We start from the raw sequence: 17805 nt of genomic DNA, 5'->3' as shown, positions 1-17805 counted from the left end.
TTTCCCACGAGTCATTTTTTCCCCCCTTTGATTTCATTAGTTTTTGATGTCTTGGCTGACCTAGGCCTGATGCTTAGGGAAAATGATGGGGCTTCTCTTAACACCAGACCCAGGAAGGCTGTGTGTTCTATTTCCCTCTCTCCAGCTAAGCACCCACCCTCAGCTGACACTTGGAAAGCATGTGCGTGCACACACATGCACACGCGCGCGCACACACACACACACACACACACACACAATATTCTTTTAGCCCCTGTGGGCCTCTCTGTCGGGAAGAGGGACCTGTGGGTGTCTAGGAAAAAGCAGATGGTCCAGTTGCCTTGGGACCTGACTTAATCTTTGATGGCACTCGTAAATACAACAGTGACCTGCTGGATAAAGATTTTTAGATACTTAGAATACCTTGGGGTTCCCCTGGTCCCCGTTTGAAGTGAGATCTGAGCCCTCCTTTCCTGAAGAGCTTTAAGTGGTCGCTTGCAAGGTGTTGGGTATTCATTTTTAAGAGCAGTTTGGGTTTTTCCTGTCGCTTCCCCCTCCCCCTCTTTTCCCCCTCCCCTGCAGAGGAAAGAAAATACAAATGCCACTTGTGCCCCTATGCTGCTAAGTGCCGGGCAAACCTGAACCAGCACCTGACTGTGCACTCGGTGAAGCTGGTGAGCACGGACACGGAGGACATCGTCAGCGCTGTCACCTCTGAAGGCAGTGATGGGAAGAAGCACCCTTATTATTACAGGTGAGGGGTGAATGGAACGGTGCCCAGCTTTCTCGAACACTCCCCGCCCAGGTGCTAGAGCATGTGTGATGAGATGCCTCTTCTCAGTCATGGTGCGAACATTCGTTTTAACGTTGGCTTTGCTTAGACTGAATCCAGAAGCTGTGCTGACTCCTCTCTTGGCCTGGGTGGCCCTCGTAGAATTAATTGAAAGGGAAATGGTCTTGGAGGTGGCTCTCTGGGGTGGAGCTCTGGAGAGTGACAGGGGTCCGGGGGTTATTAGCTTTTTGGTTTGTGCAGCTGGGAAGTTTCCACCTTTGTAAGAGCACCTTGCTGCTACCTGAGAATTGTCCTACGGAGAAAAAGAGTAGGAAAAATAAATCTGAAAACTGGGGAAATCGCCCTGAAAGCATTGCATATTTTCCCTTGGGCTTACTGTCTTCAGTACCTGGAATTTTGTGTTTCCCTTCCACTTTCAACCATGAATCCGTATTTGATTTGGTTGCCATAAAATTCCCAGGGTCAGCATCTTGCCCAAGGGGCAGACGTTACAGATTGGTGGAAACTTGCTTTTGCGAGAAATGTCTCCATGGAGGGGTGGCTTCTATCAGAAACTGTCCCAGACCAGACTTGGTCCTGTCTGTGGTGCCATCCGAGGACCCCTGTGTGCTTTCAATGGCTGCACGGAGGGTTTCCAGAGCCAGAGAGAAGCTCACTGGGTGTGCTGGGTGCCCCGAACTCACCAGTGTGCCAGCACCACTCATACTTTGGCAAAGCTGCCCCACATCTGTTTGCCCAAAGGAATCAGTAAGGTGAGGTGTGGCATCTGGAATCTGTAATTTTTAATTAACTTTATGATGATTTAGCATCGTTATGGCATGGATGGGATTGTGGCCTTATGCCGGCACTTAATCCGTTTGGCGCGGTGACCACTGCAGAGGCATCCAGAAAGCCGAAGAATTTTTCTTTTCTTTTCTTTTCTTTTTTTTGAGATTTTTATTTTATTTATTTGACAAACAGAAATCACAAGTAGGCAGAGAAGCAGGCAGTGAGAGAGAGGGAAGCAGGCTCCCCGCTGAGCAGAGAGCCCGATGCGGGGCTCGATCCCAGGACCCTGAGATCATGACCTGAGCCGAAGGCAGCGGCTTAACCCACTGAGCCACCCAGGTGCCCCCCGAAGAATTTTCTAATGCAAAACCTTTTGGTGGGAGAGAATACATGTGTATAAGAGTTTGGTTTTCTGAGTGGACCGCAGAGCATCACTCTTCTCTCTCCTTTTTTTTTTCTTTTTTGTCGTCCCCTCATATAGTTGTCACGTGTGTGGATTTGAGACCGAGCTCAATGTCCAGTTTGTCAGCCACATGTCACTCCACGTGGACAAGGAGCAATGGATGTTTTCCATCTGCTGCACGGCCTGTGACTTTGTCACCATGGAGGAAGCAGAGATCAAGGCTCACATTGGCACCAAGCACACAGGTGACCATCGCTGTCGGTCTCTCTCTCCTCCATCCTCCCAACCACCCCAGAGTGCTTTCCCACCTGGCAGACGTGTCCTCCTCGCCAGGCAACACGGACCTCTCGTTCCTCTGAGGGAAGGACTTGCCCAGGGTTCGCCTCATTTAAGGCTCTAGCTGTTCTGGTTAGCGTGTTCCTTTTCACGATGTTGACACTGTCACTTCACCATGCAATTATCCTCTCACAAGTGACGGCTACAGACGACACCAGGGTGGAGTCGTTAAGTGAGAATGAGGAGGAGCCTCTCCACTCCCCCCTCCACTTCCCCCATTTGGTGGTGCTTACAGATTACAAGTTGATGTTCCTAACTGCCAGCCCTAGGGGTTGGGTCAGCCCCTCACGTCATTGGTACTTGAAGGATTTGGGGAAAGGGAATTTCCCAGATAGTTGTGCTGACCATGTGCTCAGCCCAGAAGGAGCTCTGCGTGCATTAAGCAGCCGCCTTGGCTCCGTGGTGCCAATAGCAATAAAAGCTTGCTTTTGTTATACGTTGAGCAGCTATGACTTGGAGGTCTACAGAGAGCCCTTATGCTGGGTGAGAAGGTGCCATTTTTACAGTCGGTTATCTGGCTCTAACCGCATTAGCTCCGTGGGCAGCCGGTGAGCTGGGAAACCCAGGTCAAAGACAAACTAAATTCAGCATTTCTGGAGTGGCTAATGAAGGGAAAGGCCAACCTCTCTTCCATTTCCACTGGATTTTCTGATATCTTTTTTTTTTTTCCTCTTTTCTGTGACTCTCCCATTCTTCTAAGCCTCTCTCCTTCCCAAGTATGCCTAAGCCCAGTCAAGAACCTTTTCCCCAGGCCATAGCCCCTCTACCACCGCCCCACTTCAAGGAAACCGTAGAAACCATAGTGGCTGGAAAGCAGTTGGATTTAGAATCACTTAATTGTCATCGATGGAAACTTCACATTCACAAGTAACCAGTGCAAACACACTCAGGGCCACAGGGAACACAGAGATCTTGTTCCCTCTGAGGTGGTGGGGCTCCTTGTCTACCTAGGAAGAATATTCCCATTTGTTAGCACAGACAGCCAGAGTGAAATGCATTAAAGAAATTGCTTTTTTAATACAGTAAGAAGCCTTTAACACTGCTGCTATTAGGGAATAAGGTTATAACCTTTTTTTATAGGCTTTATTTTAGCCAGGGAAACTAACAGAGTTTGTCTTTTTTTTCCTTTTTTTTTTCTGTAAAGGCCAGATAGTGAAAATTCTAGGCTTTCAGTCCATGCAGTTTCCGTCACTACCTTCATTAGAATGAATTGGAACTTGAATGTAATGTAAACAATACACAAAAAAGTGGGCCTGGCAATGTTCCAATAAAACTTTATTTACAAAAACAGGAGGCCAGATTTGGCCAAAGGACCCCTTTTAGAAGCTAATGGTCTTCACAGTGAGGGTTTCTTGCATGTTGTTGCTGGTCTGAAGTGTTTGAATTTGACCCAAGATATGTCGATCTAAATCTGTTAATTAATAAGCTGTATAATTACAAAATTATGATATACAGCAGTATATATGCTATGTGATACATATTATACTATATATCCCTGGGAATAAGAAGCTTATCTAAGTTGTCATTGTCTTTTGAGCACCTGGACCAGTGCCTGAGCCATGTAAGTTGGGAGTAAATGTTTATCTGGTGAATATCCATTCATGTGGAAGCACATTTACACACATCTGTGTGTGCTAAGCAAGAAAATTATTCCAACATGGTCCTTACTGAACCCTGAGAGTCTACTGACTTAGGTATATAATCTACTCTACATGGAAGAAGTTACTTGGGATGGAGGGAAACACACTTTGAATTCTAGATCTTAGTTCTGGACTCCATGTTACCATAAATAGCTTTGCAAATGTGGAAACTCATGTAACTCCCCTGGGCCTTCATCCATTCCTTGACTTTTTGAATATGCAGAAGGTGCCCAACAGGCAGAAGATTCTCTGATTCTGTGGACCCTGTTCTCTGATGTGATTCACCTGTCATAGGAATGGGCACTTTGATTTCAGTGCCGTAGGAAATCTGCAGTGCCTTCTTGTGCTAGACGTGAAGTCGGGGTCCACAGGATGAGTGTTGTCTCCCACAGAACCCATGGACTTTCTATATTCCTTCCTGGCTACTCTTACCCAAGGCACACTTGTAGGCAGTGCGCTGAGTGGGTGTCTGAGGAACTGCCCTCCATTTAGGTAGTTTCTTCCCAGTGACCCCTCCTTACCCTCTCCCTCCCACTCCCTGGCTTCTTGTGTCCGCAGAGGACATCAGCACGGGGAAGATATTCCCTCTGGTGCTCCCACGTCCTCAATGCAAATTTCGCTGCTGTGTTTAAATGTTGCAGTAACAGCACTGAGGAACCTGAATAGCTGTTTGGAAAATACAACCATCAGTTCTTTACCTCACATTGACACCAAAGCAAATATCAGACAGCTTACATAATCCCCCTTAACAAATCAGCCCTAGAAAAGCTTGAAGAAAATAGAATGTTTATCAAACTTCCAGAGCGAGGAGGATTTGTGAAAGCTTAAGTGATTCGAGAAATGGCAAAAGAAAAGAATCAAGAGATTTGATGCATAAGACTCTTCTCCTATCTGCAAAAGAAAAGGAAAAGAGAAGGAAAACAGAACCAAAAAACCAGTCTGAAAGATGTGTTTGTGAAAATGACAAAGGCTGATGTATTTACTGCATAGAAAATTCATATAAACTGAAAAGAAACCCTTTAGGTCTCTAAGTGAAGAATTTACAAAGGATATAAACAGTGCACAATAAAAGACATAAAAGCTAACCACTCGACATAAGGAAAAATATTCGACCTCTCTAGTTATCAGATTAAAGCTCAAGAGTATCTTACATTTCACCAATTGCAGTAGGAGTGTGTTTTACAAAAAAAAATTTAAAAAAAAAGAGTGTTTTTTACAGCATTACCCACAGTCATTGGATGCTGCTGATATTTTTATGGCCATGACCCTACAGAGTGGGAGAACTTTTGAAAACTACTTAAGTAGTATAGACCAAAGAGGCTTGAAAATGCCTGTAATTCAGTAATCCTTCTTCTGGGAGTCTAGCCATAGGGGGAAAAAGTCAACCAATGGAATATTAGTTTTCTTTTTTTTTTTTAAGTTATATATGATTTGTGACTTTCTTTTTTTAAGAGTCGTGTATTTAAGAGTGAGTGCTTGTGCAAATAAGCACAGGGAGGGGCTGAGGGAGAGAAAATCCTGAAGCAGACTCCCTGCTGAGCACAGAGCCTGGCTCAGGGCTGGATCCCACCACCCTGAGACCATGACCTGAGCTGAAATCAAGAGTCAGCCACTCAACCAACTGTGCCACCCAGGTGCCCTGAAATACTAATTTTCACTTAAAATTTAATTTTAAGGAAATATTTAGGTAGTGGAGGATAAGTCTACCCCATGGATGTGATGTATTTTTTTAAAGATTTATTTATTTGAAAGAGAGAGAAGGAGCATGTATGCAGGAGCAGGAAGAGGGACAGTAGGAGAGGTAGGGAAGCAGACTCCCCACTGAGAGGGGAACCTGATTTGAGGCTGAGATTATGAACTAGCTGAAACCAAGAGTCAGATGCTTAACCTACTGAGCCACCCAGGCACCCCTAATACTGTCATTTAAAATCATTAATTCAGAGTTATTTTCATAAATTTTCTGAGAGCCAACTATGTGCCTCATATATAAAACAGCATGGGAGAATACAAAATGTCAATGATTGTTTTTATTTATAAATATTTTGTGTTATATTTTATAATAATAATAATAATAATAATAATGTATTCTATAATGCTTGCAATGAGCCAGGCATTGTGCTTGATGCTTTATATATAAAAACCCCCATAACAAACATATGAGGCTGCTGATATTACACCCAGGCACTAAATTAAATCCCTTGTCTTAAGTCATTCAGCCATTAAATGATACTTTGAAGTGGCATTCAAACTCAGGTATTCTGGGGGTACCTGGGTGGTTCAGTCGGTTAAGCATCTGCCTTCAGCTCAGGTCACAATCCCAGGGTCCTGAGATCGAGCCCCGAGTTGGGCTCATGAGGAGTCCGCTTCTCTCTCTCTCAGCAAACCCCCACACACACACTTGTGCTCTCTTGCTCACTGCCTCTCTCTCTCAAATAAATAAAATCTTAAAAAAAAAAATACACACACAAACTCAGGTATTCTGGATCTGAAGTCCTTATTCTTAACTACAATGCAATTAATGGCAACAATTTTAAAATAGATATGCTTACTTCTAAAAAAAAATGTACATTGAAAATGTAACAGTATTTATACTGAGGCAGCAAGACAACTGGTAATTTTTATGGTCTCAATTTATCATTTTTTGCCATTTTCCATTATGAAATATTTGGGTATTTTTCAAGTTCTCTTGAGCTGGCTGTCCTGATGTATGAGGTTGCATTACCTGTGCACAGATGTCCTTCACCAAGAATCTTTGTGCTGCTGAAAGGGAATGACCTCTTGTATCACAGTGAGCCCTAGACTGAGTTGACAAGGGCACCCTGGCTCCCTCCCTACAGAGCAAAGGGAGATGAGGATTGAGAGCAGAGGAGGCGGTGTGGGGTAGGGATTACAACAGGAGCGGACTGGGCTTTTTCCTCCCACCGAATCTCAGAGTGGCTGCCGTGGCACCTGCATATTTATACATTGATTAATTTAGGCAGCTCTCCCCAGCTCTCCCTTAAGCCTGAGGGCACTGGAAGCTATTGTTAAAGATGGTAATTAAAATTACAGGTTTTAACTCAAAACTTATTTAAAATAATCACTTGCAAGAGTCTATGGATGAGACCCACCTTAGAGGATGGATTTGGTGAAGCAGTAGACTCAGAGCCCCTACTGAGCATACTCTGTTTGTCTGCAAAATGTGACTAACCTGGTTAAATATTTAGATAAGAGACTGGCAATGATGGGGCTAGCTTTCACTAGCATCCTTGTACCAAAGGGGGAGAGGGGTGTGTCTCTGCTTTAAAGGCATATTCCCTCCCTCCTTGTGGGTCAGTGAGTGAGGTCACATAGTGTCTTTCCAGGAACCTAGTTCAGTTCTGTTAGGAGTGAGGTTTTGAAAAATTGTAAACTGAAGTAGAGTGTTGTCTTCCCAGCACATAAGTGTAGTTCTGCCAGGAGCAAGACTTGGAAACATTGTAAGAGGGTAAATATTTTTTCCTTCCTCTTTTTAAAACCTTTTTTAAATTGGACAAGGTAATTTATGGTCACTCTAGAAAATTCTGAAAACCAAATAAAAGAAAACAAACATACCGCTGATAATTTCACGCACTACCTGTCACCACCATGCAGCTTTGTTTACTTCTGGACTTTTTTATGCCTGTATATAATATATGACTTTTTTTTTAATCTCCTGATAAAGAACATTTCATTTCTAGAGTTTAGAATCATTTGATTACTTAATTGACTTATTTGAAGGGAGCTGATGCACAGTCTCCCCGTATTTCCTACCCTAACCTTAAACAATGGGGTTGCTTCCGTCTCATTTGGGGAGAATTGACATCTTAAGAATATCAAGTCTCCCAAACCATGAACAATGTAGAACCCTCCAGCTATTTGTGGCGCATAAGGTACATCTCAATTTATTAGAGGACACACACATTCAAGTAATATTCTTCCATTTCATGGGTAGTGTAAGAGCCTCCTGATAGCATACTTCCCTGTCTCCTCCTCTCCTAGCCTTTCTGCTATCACTGTCATATATTTACTTATTTATGTAAACCCTATGTGACATTATGCCTTTTTAACGAAGTTACTTTGATTCTCTTTTAAGGAGATTTAAATAAGAAAACTCAGGTATTGATCCACAGACTTGCCATTTCCTGGACTCTTCATTCTTTTGTGTAGATCCACTTTTACATTTGCTGTCATTTTCCTTCTGCCTCAAGAATTTCTTTTAACATTTTTTATAACTCTAGTCTGCTGGCAATGAATTCTTTCCACTTTTTGGGTGGGGAGGGAAGCTTCGTTTTTGAAAGACATGTTCACAAAGTATGAGATCTCAGATTGACAGCTGTTCCTTTCAGCACGTTGAAGAGGGCGCTCCACTACTTCTCGCTTGCAATTGTTTCCAGTGAGAAATCTGCTGTCATCCTTATTTTTATTCCTCTACACAGAATGTATCCTTTTTCCTCAGGCTGCCTTTAGGGATTTTTTTATCACTTTTTTTTTTCCTACATTGCAACTAACTTTATTTTTTTTAATCCTGTTATGTTAGTCGCCATACAGTACATTATTAGTTTCTGATGTAGTGTTCCATGATTCATTGCATGTAACACCCAGTGCTCCATGCAATATGTGCCCTCCTTAATACCCATCACTGGTTTTGAGTGATTGGATTATGATATCCCTTGGTATAGATTTCTTCATGTTTCTTATGCATGGGGTTCATTTCGCCTCTTGGATCTGTGGGTTTATGGTTTTCCCCAGTTTGGAAAGGTTTTGGCCTTTTCAGATTTTCCTGCCCTTCCCACCCTATCAGGGACTCCATAGTAAGCTACTTGAAGACATCCCACAATCCACTGATGCTCTTTTCATTTTTATGATTCTTTTTTCCCTCGGTTTCACTGCAAATAATTTCTATTACTATTACCTTCAAGGTTCACTGTTTTTCTGCCCTGTCTAAATTGCTGGGAATCCCAACCAGTGTATTTTTCATTTCAGGTGTTGTAAATTTCATCTCTAGAAATTTGATTGGGATCTTTTTTATAGCTTTCATATCTCTATTTAACTTTTTCGGTATATGGACTATAGTTATAATAACATTGTGTCCTTATCTGAAAATTCTAACAACTGTGTGAGTTCTGGGTCAGTTTTGACTGGTTAATCATTCTCCCCATTTTAGGTTGTGTTTTCTTGTTTCTTGGCATGTCTGCTAATCTTTGGATGTCAGACATTGTGATTAGCCTTGTTGGGTGCTGGATATTTTATATTCCCATAAAAATTCTTGACCTTTATTTTAGGATGCAGTTAATTACTTGGAAATTTGACTCCTTTGGGTTTTGTTTTTGTGACTTGTCTGGCCGGTCTGGAGCAGTGGTCCAACTAGGAGTGATCATTACCAACTTCTAAGAGATCTTCTTTAGTTTCCTACCCTATGCCCTGGGAATTGTGAGTCTTTCTAATCTGTGTAGTGGAAGCAACAGTGTTTTCTAAGCCTTTCACGTGGCTTTTTTCCCTCCAGCCTTGGGGGGGTTTTCTCACACATGTGTTCTGATCCCTACTCTGCTGAATACTCATGGGGGACCCCCTGCAGGTCTTCGATTTCTTCCTCTCTACTGATCTCCCCACTCTGGCACCCTGCCCTGCCAAGTCCAGCCATGTTGACCTCCCCAGACCCTTAGCACTATCTCCTCAACTCAGTGAGTCTGATGGGCAGTTCCCCACTCCTGCACTGCAGCCAGAAAAGTAAACTCTCAAGGCAGAAAGTGAGCCACCTCTCTTCTCTCTTATGTCCCAGGGATCACTCTTCAGTGCCTGATGTCCAATGCCGTAAAAACTAATTTGGGGGAAAAAACAACAATAACAACAACAATTGTTTGATACATTTTGTCTGGTTTTGTTTGTTTCAGTAGCAGTGGTAAACCCAGTCTCTAACACTTCATCTTGAGTGGAAGCATTAGTCTCCTGACACTGGATTTTAATGACTGGTTTACTCCTGATTTTGAGGGAGAGTGCAGTCCATGAAGAGCATGGATCCTGGAGTCGGACCAACTGAAATCTCTGCTCCACCACTTACTAGCATGTGACTTAGGCCAGGTTACCCTGACGGTGCCTCCCTTCCCTCATCTGTAAAACAGGAGTGATCATAGTTGTGTCTCACTGGATTTTTGAGAAGAGAAAATGAGATACTGTGTTTAAAGCATGACAGAGTTCCCAAGAACCACTAAGTGTCATCAACATAGATGATGGGGACCTTGGATCCCAGTAGGTGCCCCTCGAGAGCTAGGAACCTCACCCTGTGTTCTCTGAGTAATGAGGTAGCCACGAGACCCCAACCCCACTCCTAATTGCTCTTATTCAAGGGTTATCATCTCCTAAATAACAGACCTGGGTTTTTTGGGTTTTTTTGTTTGTTTGTTTGTCTGTTTGTTTTTTCAGGAGAAGACCGGAAGACCCCCAGTGAATCAAACAGCCCCTCTTCCTCCTCCCTGTCAGCTCTGAGTGATTCAGCCAACAGCAAAGATGATTCAGACAGCTCTCAGAAAAACAAGAATGGGAACAACCTGCTGGTCATCTCTGTTGTACCTGGGAGCCAGCCCTCAGTGAATAGTGAGGAAAAGCCAGAGAAAGGTGCGTTGGCCTGCTTGAAAATAAGCCCTGGAGGGGAGTGATATTGGAAAACAGACAGTAGGCCTGGGAACAGTATAATGCTATCATCACCTAAAATTTGTATTCTTATGGCTTATCTGCATCCAAATATGGGGTGGCTAGATGGGTCGTGTGACATGGATTCTGGAGCTGTACATTTAATTCCTTTTGCCACAGAGATGCAAGGAACAATGCCTGAGAGGGTATAGCTGGGGAAGAGGAGAAATAGGGGGCTGTCTGTCCCCCCTCCCGCCCCCTCCCATCCTTCTGCCCCGTGCACCAGTACACCCAGCTCCCATCCTTTCAGGGTTCGAATGCGTTTTTTGCAACTTTGTCTGCAAGACGAAGAACATGTTTGAGCGCCATCTGCAGATACACCTCATCACCCGGATGTTTGAGTGTGACGTGTGCCACAAGTTCATGAAGACACCTGAACAGCTGCTGGAGCATAAGAAATGCCACACTGTCCCCACCGGTGGGCTCAAGTAAGGAAAGCAAGTACAGAACCTTTTACTGTGTTGTTATTAAACACCCTTCCCCAACCCTACCCCACCCCCTGCCCTGAAGGTTTTGGGGTCATGGAGAGGGAGAGCTTGGCATTGGGCTAGTCAGTCAGGCACCTCCTCTACTACCTTTAGCCGGATATGAACCAGACCTAGTCCCCAAGGGGTCAGCGGATGCAGCAGGAGAATCCATTTCACAAATTTTCCAGGATTCCTGGCGAGCCAGCGTCGTGTTGGAGCAGCTCAGCCCGCCGGGCTAGACTCATCCTCCACTGCTTGAGTTTGGTTCCGACTGGAGTGTATGGACTTGGGGGTCAGTGTCCCCGAGTGTAAATCATTACACTCTCACGGCCGTCACTGTCTCTATTTTTTTAGATGATTTTCCATGTGCCTTTTAAACCAGCGTCACAACAACTCATCCGCACCCCACCCCCAAATATCGGATCCTTGCCTTTTTGAACAGGCAGGAGGCAGTGTTTTTCAGGCAGAAATCACGTGCCTCAGGTCTTCCTGCACACATGCCTTATTCCTTCCCAGGAACTGCGAGTGGGATCTCCCTGGCTAGCCTTCATGAGATCTGACATTTCCAGTCACACGTTACTCACAGATCCCAAAAGACCTAGACAACAAGCATCATCATTAACCAGTATTTGCAAGAAGCCCTCTGGTCTGAAGTGAAACCCGTCAGTTCTTACCAAACGCACGGTGTGTCTGGCTTGATAACAGGCGCTGAAGGGCAAACGAGGAATAAAACATCATATCTACCCTCAGGAAATGTATGTCCTAGTACTACTAGAGTTTAATCTTCCGGGTGATTCTGAAATCAGCCCCTGCTCACAAGGCACTTAGGATCTAGCAGAGAAAGAAGCATATGTCGTTGAGCACAGGAAGACACACAAGTTTCAAGGCATAATTATTCATGTTTAGCTGAAATAATCATGTCATTAAAAGAATGAAAATTTATATTTTACTTAACACAAGAAAAAAAAAGGCCTCTTGTTTTTAAACATTTTTATCTTTGAAACTCACATATTGCCAGAGAGGTTGGCATGACTCTCCTGAATGGGCGAGGGATGGAGAGATCCAAAAGGAGCCTGGGGGTCAAGTGTTGGGGGCAGTCCAGGGTTGACCCTTCTGCAGGCTCCTGCCTGGTCAGAGGCACCCTCCTCAAAAACTTTCCCAAACAGAGGAGTCAGGGAGCAGCACCTACTGTCAAATTCCATTTTGTTTCACTCTTGGGGTACTTAAGTGGGAGGGGGAGGGGATGATGGCAGGGATGGGGGAGGGGAGATTATAATTCAAGACAACCAAGAAATGGGAAATGCCCAGCGAGAGCTTATTTGGGTATTGGATTTGGTTTGTTCCCACTGTCCCTTTCTAAATACTTGTATACTCTTATTTTTAACAAAAGAAAGAATGAAAGAAACCATGTAGTTTTGTGGTTGGACTAGCGCTCGTTGCCCTTCCCAGTAGCCCAGTCACACCCATTAACTCTGCGGCGCCCCCTGCCAGTTGTGGCTTTGTCAGTTAGCCTTGCCTTGGGGACCTACGGAGTCCCAGGCCTCCAACCCATTGGGGAGAATGCACAGTGAATGCTGACGCTTTTTTGCCGGTCCAGACACTTCCGGTGTGGTGCTAACGGTCCCCTGTGTAATAGTTTATGTTCTAGGATGACCAAGTAGAAGAATACTTTGAAAAAATTGATAATGCCTTCTGGCTATACAGTGAGTCTTTGTTTTGTTTCGTTTTGTTTTCCCTTTGCCATATCAGAGAATTAATTTGCCTGAGAGAGTGTCTTTACGATAAATATTGGGAGCACGGAAAACCCTTAGCACTTTGCCTGAGCAGCGAAAGAAAGATTGAGCTGTGGGTCACAGAAATGTTCTTAAAATGAAACAGACTGCCGATGTCTAAATTGCTTTTCTGTGATGGAACTGCTTGTACTCTATATCCTGTTCATAATGCAGATCAAATAAGATTATACTATTATTTTTCTTTTGCCGTAGCTCAGGACAGTGGTGAGTTTCAGACTCCTCTAGGTAAGGCCCAGCTTGGCGTAGGGGTTGTGTGTGCACCTGACCTGGGAATGGGCTTTATATTTCTCTCGTGTGCACTCTTCTGTGAGCTGAGGTGCAAAGGCTAACGGCGAGCTTGGCGCTGAGGAGCAGTGCACGGCGCACTTGGTTGTGTTGGGCTCTGTTGAACACCTCTCCAAACCCTCAGAGGACAAGTCACTCCTGGGCCCTGCCCTACAGGTGCCAGGCAGGAGCCAAGGCAGCCACTTTTGCATTTGCATTCTTTTGGGAAAGAGAGCAAACACGCTACAGCTATCATTTCAACCACCAACTTGAGCTTTGCAGCTTCCAAAAGAGAAGCTCAGCAGAATTTGCAAACATGCCCTCACTGCTCCTCCTAGCCCCTCTGGACAGCCAGGAGGCTGGGGGGTGGCATAGCCTCCCTGCATAGGATGGAGAAACCAAGCCTCGGAGAGGCCCGGGCTTTGTGCCAGGGCATATCCAGCTATGGCCCGATAGAGGTGACGGAGCTGGGACCAGAATCTGCCAAAATTCTGTATAGAGACCAATCCAGTAATGAATCAGTGCCTATTAAGCACTGCCGAGAACGCAGAAGAAATATAAGATGTGGTCCTGCCCACTGAGAATATATGATCCAGTTGTATTACTATTATCTCCATGATGGAATAATGTTCCAAATAGCAGTTGCCTCCCTCCCTCTTTAACCCTCCTTAGTGATTGGCTGGTGGGTGGGCCTCCCTCTCCCCAGAGCCCCGTGCTGGTCCTCATCTGCCTCTCCTGATGGAGAACCAGGGCTGTAGGAGATAGGATTTAGGAGTACAGATCTATGTACACACACACACACACACACATACACACAGAGAGACACACACAGGCCTTCTCAACCTAACCACCCTTTAATAAGCACGATTCTGACCCCTACAACTTTCTGTTTGCTGGAGGTAGCTCTCCCCCTATAAGCTGTTCTTCAAAACTCTTAGCCTTTCTGCGTGTGCTTGGTGTGGTGCATGAAAAGTCGATTCTTTGTGTTGCTCCCATCTAGAGGGGAGGTCATGAGGTTTAGACCTCTGCTGTGTCTTGGGGGGGAGCGGGGAGGGCTCCGAGGGGAATGGGTGGGGAGGACGGAGGGGAGCAAGCGCTTACTTATTCCTCCCCCTTTCTCTGCTCCCCTTCCCGTGGGCTGGTGCTCACTCATCCAGCCAGGAGACCCCCACAGTAGGCCGAGCGTACGTTGCCGGAGCTCCTCCTTAGCGGGCACGGCTCTGTGGGCAGAGAGAGCCAAGAGGGTCCTCTTAAACCCCCCGGAGAGGCGGCAGGGCTGGGCAGGGGCAGGCGAGGCCTTCTGAGTTTGGAGGGGGCGGGGGAGAGGACGGTGAGGGGAGGCTGGTGAGGAGGGTAGAAGCGGGGCCGCCGCCGAGCCTGTCCGGCTGACCCTTCCTGTCATTGCTTCCCCCCTCCGCCCGGCAGGTGCCCATTCTGCATTTATTCCACCAACCGCCCCGCTGCCATGGAGTGCCACCTCAAGACCCACTACAAGATGGAGTACAAGTGCCGGATCTGCCAGACGGTGAAGGCCAACCAGCTGGAGCTGGAGACGCACACCCGGGAGCACCGCCTGGGCAACCACTACAAGTGCGACCAGTGCGGCTACCTGTCCAAGACCGCCAACAAGCTCATCGAGCACGTGCGCGTGCACACCGGGGAGCGGCCCTTCCACTGTGACCAGTGCAGCTACAGCTGCAAGCGCAAGGACAATCTCAACCTGCACAAGAAGCTGAAGCACGCCCCCCGCCAGACCTTCAGCTGCGAAGAGTGCCTGTTCAAGACCACACACCCCTTCGTCTTCAGCCGCCACGTCAAGAAGCACCAGAGTGGGGACTGTCCCGAGGAGGACAAGAAGGGCCTAGGCCCCGCCCCCAAGGAACCAGCCGGCCCCGGGGCCCCGCTGCTCGTCGTCGGGAGCCCCCGGAATCTCCTGTCTCCCCTGTCGGTCATGTCCGCCTCCCAGGCTCTGCAGACCGTGGCCCTGTCGGCCGCGCACGGTAGCAGCTCCGAGCCCAACCTGGCACTCAAGGCTTTGGCCTTCAACGGCTCCCCTTTGCGCTTTGACAAGTACCGGAACTCGGATTTTGCCCATCTCATTCCCTTGACAATGTTGTACCCCAAGAACCACTTGGATCTCACATTCCACCCTCCCCGACCTCAGACTGCGCCTCCCAGCATCCCCTCACCCAAACACTCCTTCCTCGCCTATCTCGGACTGCGAGAACGAGCTGAGACTGTCTGAGGGCAGCCGTGTTCTGTACCAAAAACAAAGAGACAAAGACAAAACAAAAACAAAACCCACAAAACTTAAACACAACCCCAGCAGGTGTATGTTGCTGCAAAACCTACAGGCCCCTGGGTCTGAACCACGTGTACTGTATATCTTTAGTAAGGAATAGAGGATTGGCTCTGTGTGGATACCCTGTTGCATTGACCTGAAAGCTGCTTTATCCAATCTTCAGAGAGGTGACCTACTGCATACTTCTACCTTCAGAGGCATGCCTCCCCAGCTCCCCACTCCCACTCTCGGCCCTTCTCCGTACTTTGCTCTGAGAGGAATTTTGTCTTGTTAAGCCCTAAAGAGAGTGTCCTTAATAGCAATCAGCACTTGTACGCTTATGCACTGGTGCATTTGGTTTTTCTGTTGGGTGAATGGGGTGTGTGGGTGTTGTGGAAAGAGAAAGCCGCGTGTCGTGTGCCATGCCATTTCTGTCACACATTTCTTCGTACTGGCTTCTTTAACAGCGATGAACGTTCTTTTCCCTCCCGGGTTGTTCATCCGTACAGTCTCTCGCTGAGCTCCTTCATCAACTTTCCCTCTCTATTTTATGGCTACAGAGTGGTAGGGCCTGGTGCTTGAGTCGATGAAGGACTGGTAGACACCCACAGTGCTGCTGGAGATTTCCGACCGGGTGCCAGAGACCTCGTGCTCAGATCTTTTCGGTTATGAAGATGCGAGAATCGAGAGTCCACTCCAGAAGAAATTTCTCGCAGCACTGCAGCCAATATCACAAAACTTAAGTGTGTTTTGTGTGTGTGTGTGTGTGTGTGTGTGTGTGTGTCTCCATACGTATACAATGTGTATGGTGCACACACACAGTGCATCATTTTTTTAAGGGCAGATTATATATATATATATATATATATATATGTGTATATATATATATATATATGATGTATTAATTCAGTGGTTACCATTCATTTGCAGGAAAAGAATTGTATGAGTGAAAAATTTTATGGTTGATAAATCCAGCCAAGGAGATTAAAGGGGTTTGGATAAATTCTGGGTATGAATGCTCAGACTAAAAAAAAAAAAAAAAAAAAAAAAAGGAAACAGCAGTTTTGCACAGTGCTTTGGTCTTGCACTAGTTTTTGTTTCTCATCTGCAAAAAATAAAATAAAATAAAATAAAAGGAAGAAAAATGTACCTTTTCTATGGAATGAGTAGACTGTATGTTTGAAAATTTTGTCACAACCTCTTTAACATATAAAGACCCAACAAAAAGGTGCTGTTTAGTCCTACGGTTCAACTCATGCCGCTGAGAAGTTTCCCTTGTGTTTGCAGATCGTCTAGCTATAGCGGTATTCTCCATGTTATTAATAATTCTGTATTCCACGTTATTAACGCCTGGTAGCTATAACCTGCTAGGAGGCTAACTTTATACTTATTTAAAGCTTTTATTTTGTGGTCATTAAAATGGCAACTTACGTGCAGCACTTTATTGCAGCAAGAAGCAGATGTGGATTTGGTTGCCTAGCCCTTTGCGAATCTTAAAAATGTAATGGGTGATTTCAAAAGAAAAGGAAAAGTCATCTTGGGCCGAATATCTTAATTGCTTGTATTTGTAAGAAAACAATTTCCAGCATGAAACAGGCTGAAAGGGCAGGAAGACATGTGCTCTGTATAAGAATGGAAAGTTTGGAATATAAAAGTTTATATATTATTTATCTGTTGAAGAACTGGTGTACAAGAGGAATGCTTTCTTACTGCGTTGCTGTTTTCCATCATGTGTTATCCTAGAGTTGGGATTTTTCTTTTCATCTGTTTCACCAGGGGAAAATAAAAGCATCCCTAATTTTCTTCCTCTAGTCAGTTTGCTTCACTGAAAGCCCCCTCGAACTTGGTACAGTTCTACAGGAAGCCAGAAGACTGTACCGTCGGTCCATACCATGGGCTCCCTCACCCCCATACCCACCCTTCTTCCCCCAGACCTAGCAGGTGTGCTACACTTCCCTTTGCCAGTCCTCCAGCCCTGGCAAACCTGTTTACACTAAGGAGATGTCCCCAGGGGCAGGGAGGCTGAGCCAGCTAGGGCAGGAAGCTCCCGAACCCTCGGTCATCCTCCAGCAGAGACATTTGCTCTTGGCTACGTTAGAAGCGTCGTTCAACCTCGCCATGTCAATGTCTCGGTAAAAGACACTATAGACAGATACGGACAATACACTCCAAGAATACTGGGCATATGGGTGGGTTGGTTTTTTAAAAAGTCCTGTCTTTATCCCCATATAATGGAGAATGTGCCACTTGGCTAATAATGTGCTTTCAAAATTACAAGTTCAGTGATGACAGAAGAGGGCCACAGGGATCCCACGGAGGCTGGCAGAACAGGCGAATCGCACGGAAGCACCAGCAGGTTAAAAACCTGAAAGGGTGGCCCTGACAGTTAGGACT

At 45.6% G+C, this 17805-nt stretch overlaps 2 protein-coding genes across 14 annotated transcripts in view; one reads left to right on the top strand and one right to left on the bottom strand.

Moving 5' to 3' along the window:
• ZNF827 (zinc finger protein 827) overlaps positions 1 to 16462 on the top strand; it is a 166972-nt gene extending 150510 nt beyond the window's left edge. Inside the window, exons 10-16 of one of the 11 annotated variants that reach the window (XR_004283148.1) lie at positions 562 to 733; positions 2022 to 2188; positions 10340 to 10531; positions 10857 to 11034; positions 12710 to 12776; positions 13059 to 13091; positions 14556 to 14613. Coding sequence is in view for 9 of the 11 variants with exons in the window: in XM_032332416.1 (XP_032188307.1) it covers positions 562 to 733; positions 2022 to 2188; positions 10340 to 10531; positions 10857 to 11034; positions 14556 to 15375 (1529 nt within the window). In the remaining 2 variants the exon portion in view is untranslated. The other 10 variants (XR_004283147.1, XM_032332419.1, XM_032332418.1 and 7 more) reach the window with 10 other exon arrangements.
• Positions 1 to 17805, bottom strand: part of C2H4orf51 (chromosome 2 C4orf51 homolog) — an 82765-nt gene that overhangs the window by 13901 nt on the left and 51059 nt on the right. The window contains exon 7 of one of the 3 annotated variants that reach the window (XM_032332433.1): positions 1008 to 1064. The exons of the other annotated variants lie outside the window; for them this stretch is intronic. The gene's annotated coding sequence lies outside the window, so the exon portion shown is untranslated. Of the gene's footprint in view, positions 1 to 1007; positions 1065 to 17805 lie in introns of those variants that run through there. 3 annotated transcript variants of the gene reach the window in all.

The sequence above is a fragment of the Mustela erminea genome, chromosome 2 (assembly GCF_009829155.1).
Source record: "Mustela erminea isolate mMusErm1 chromosome 2, mMusErm1.Pri, whole genome shotgun sequence".
Lineage (NCBI taxonomy): Eukaryota > Metazoa > Chordata > Mammalia > Carnivora > Mustelidae > Mustela > Mustela erminea.
Note: the sequence above shows the minus strand (reverse complement) of the source record. Positions and strands in the feature narration are given on the sequence as shown.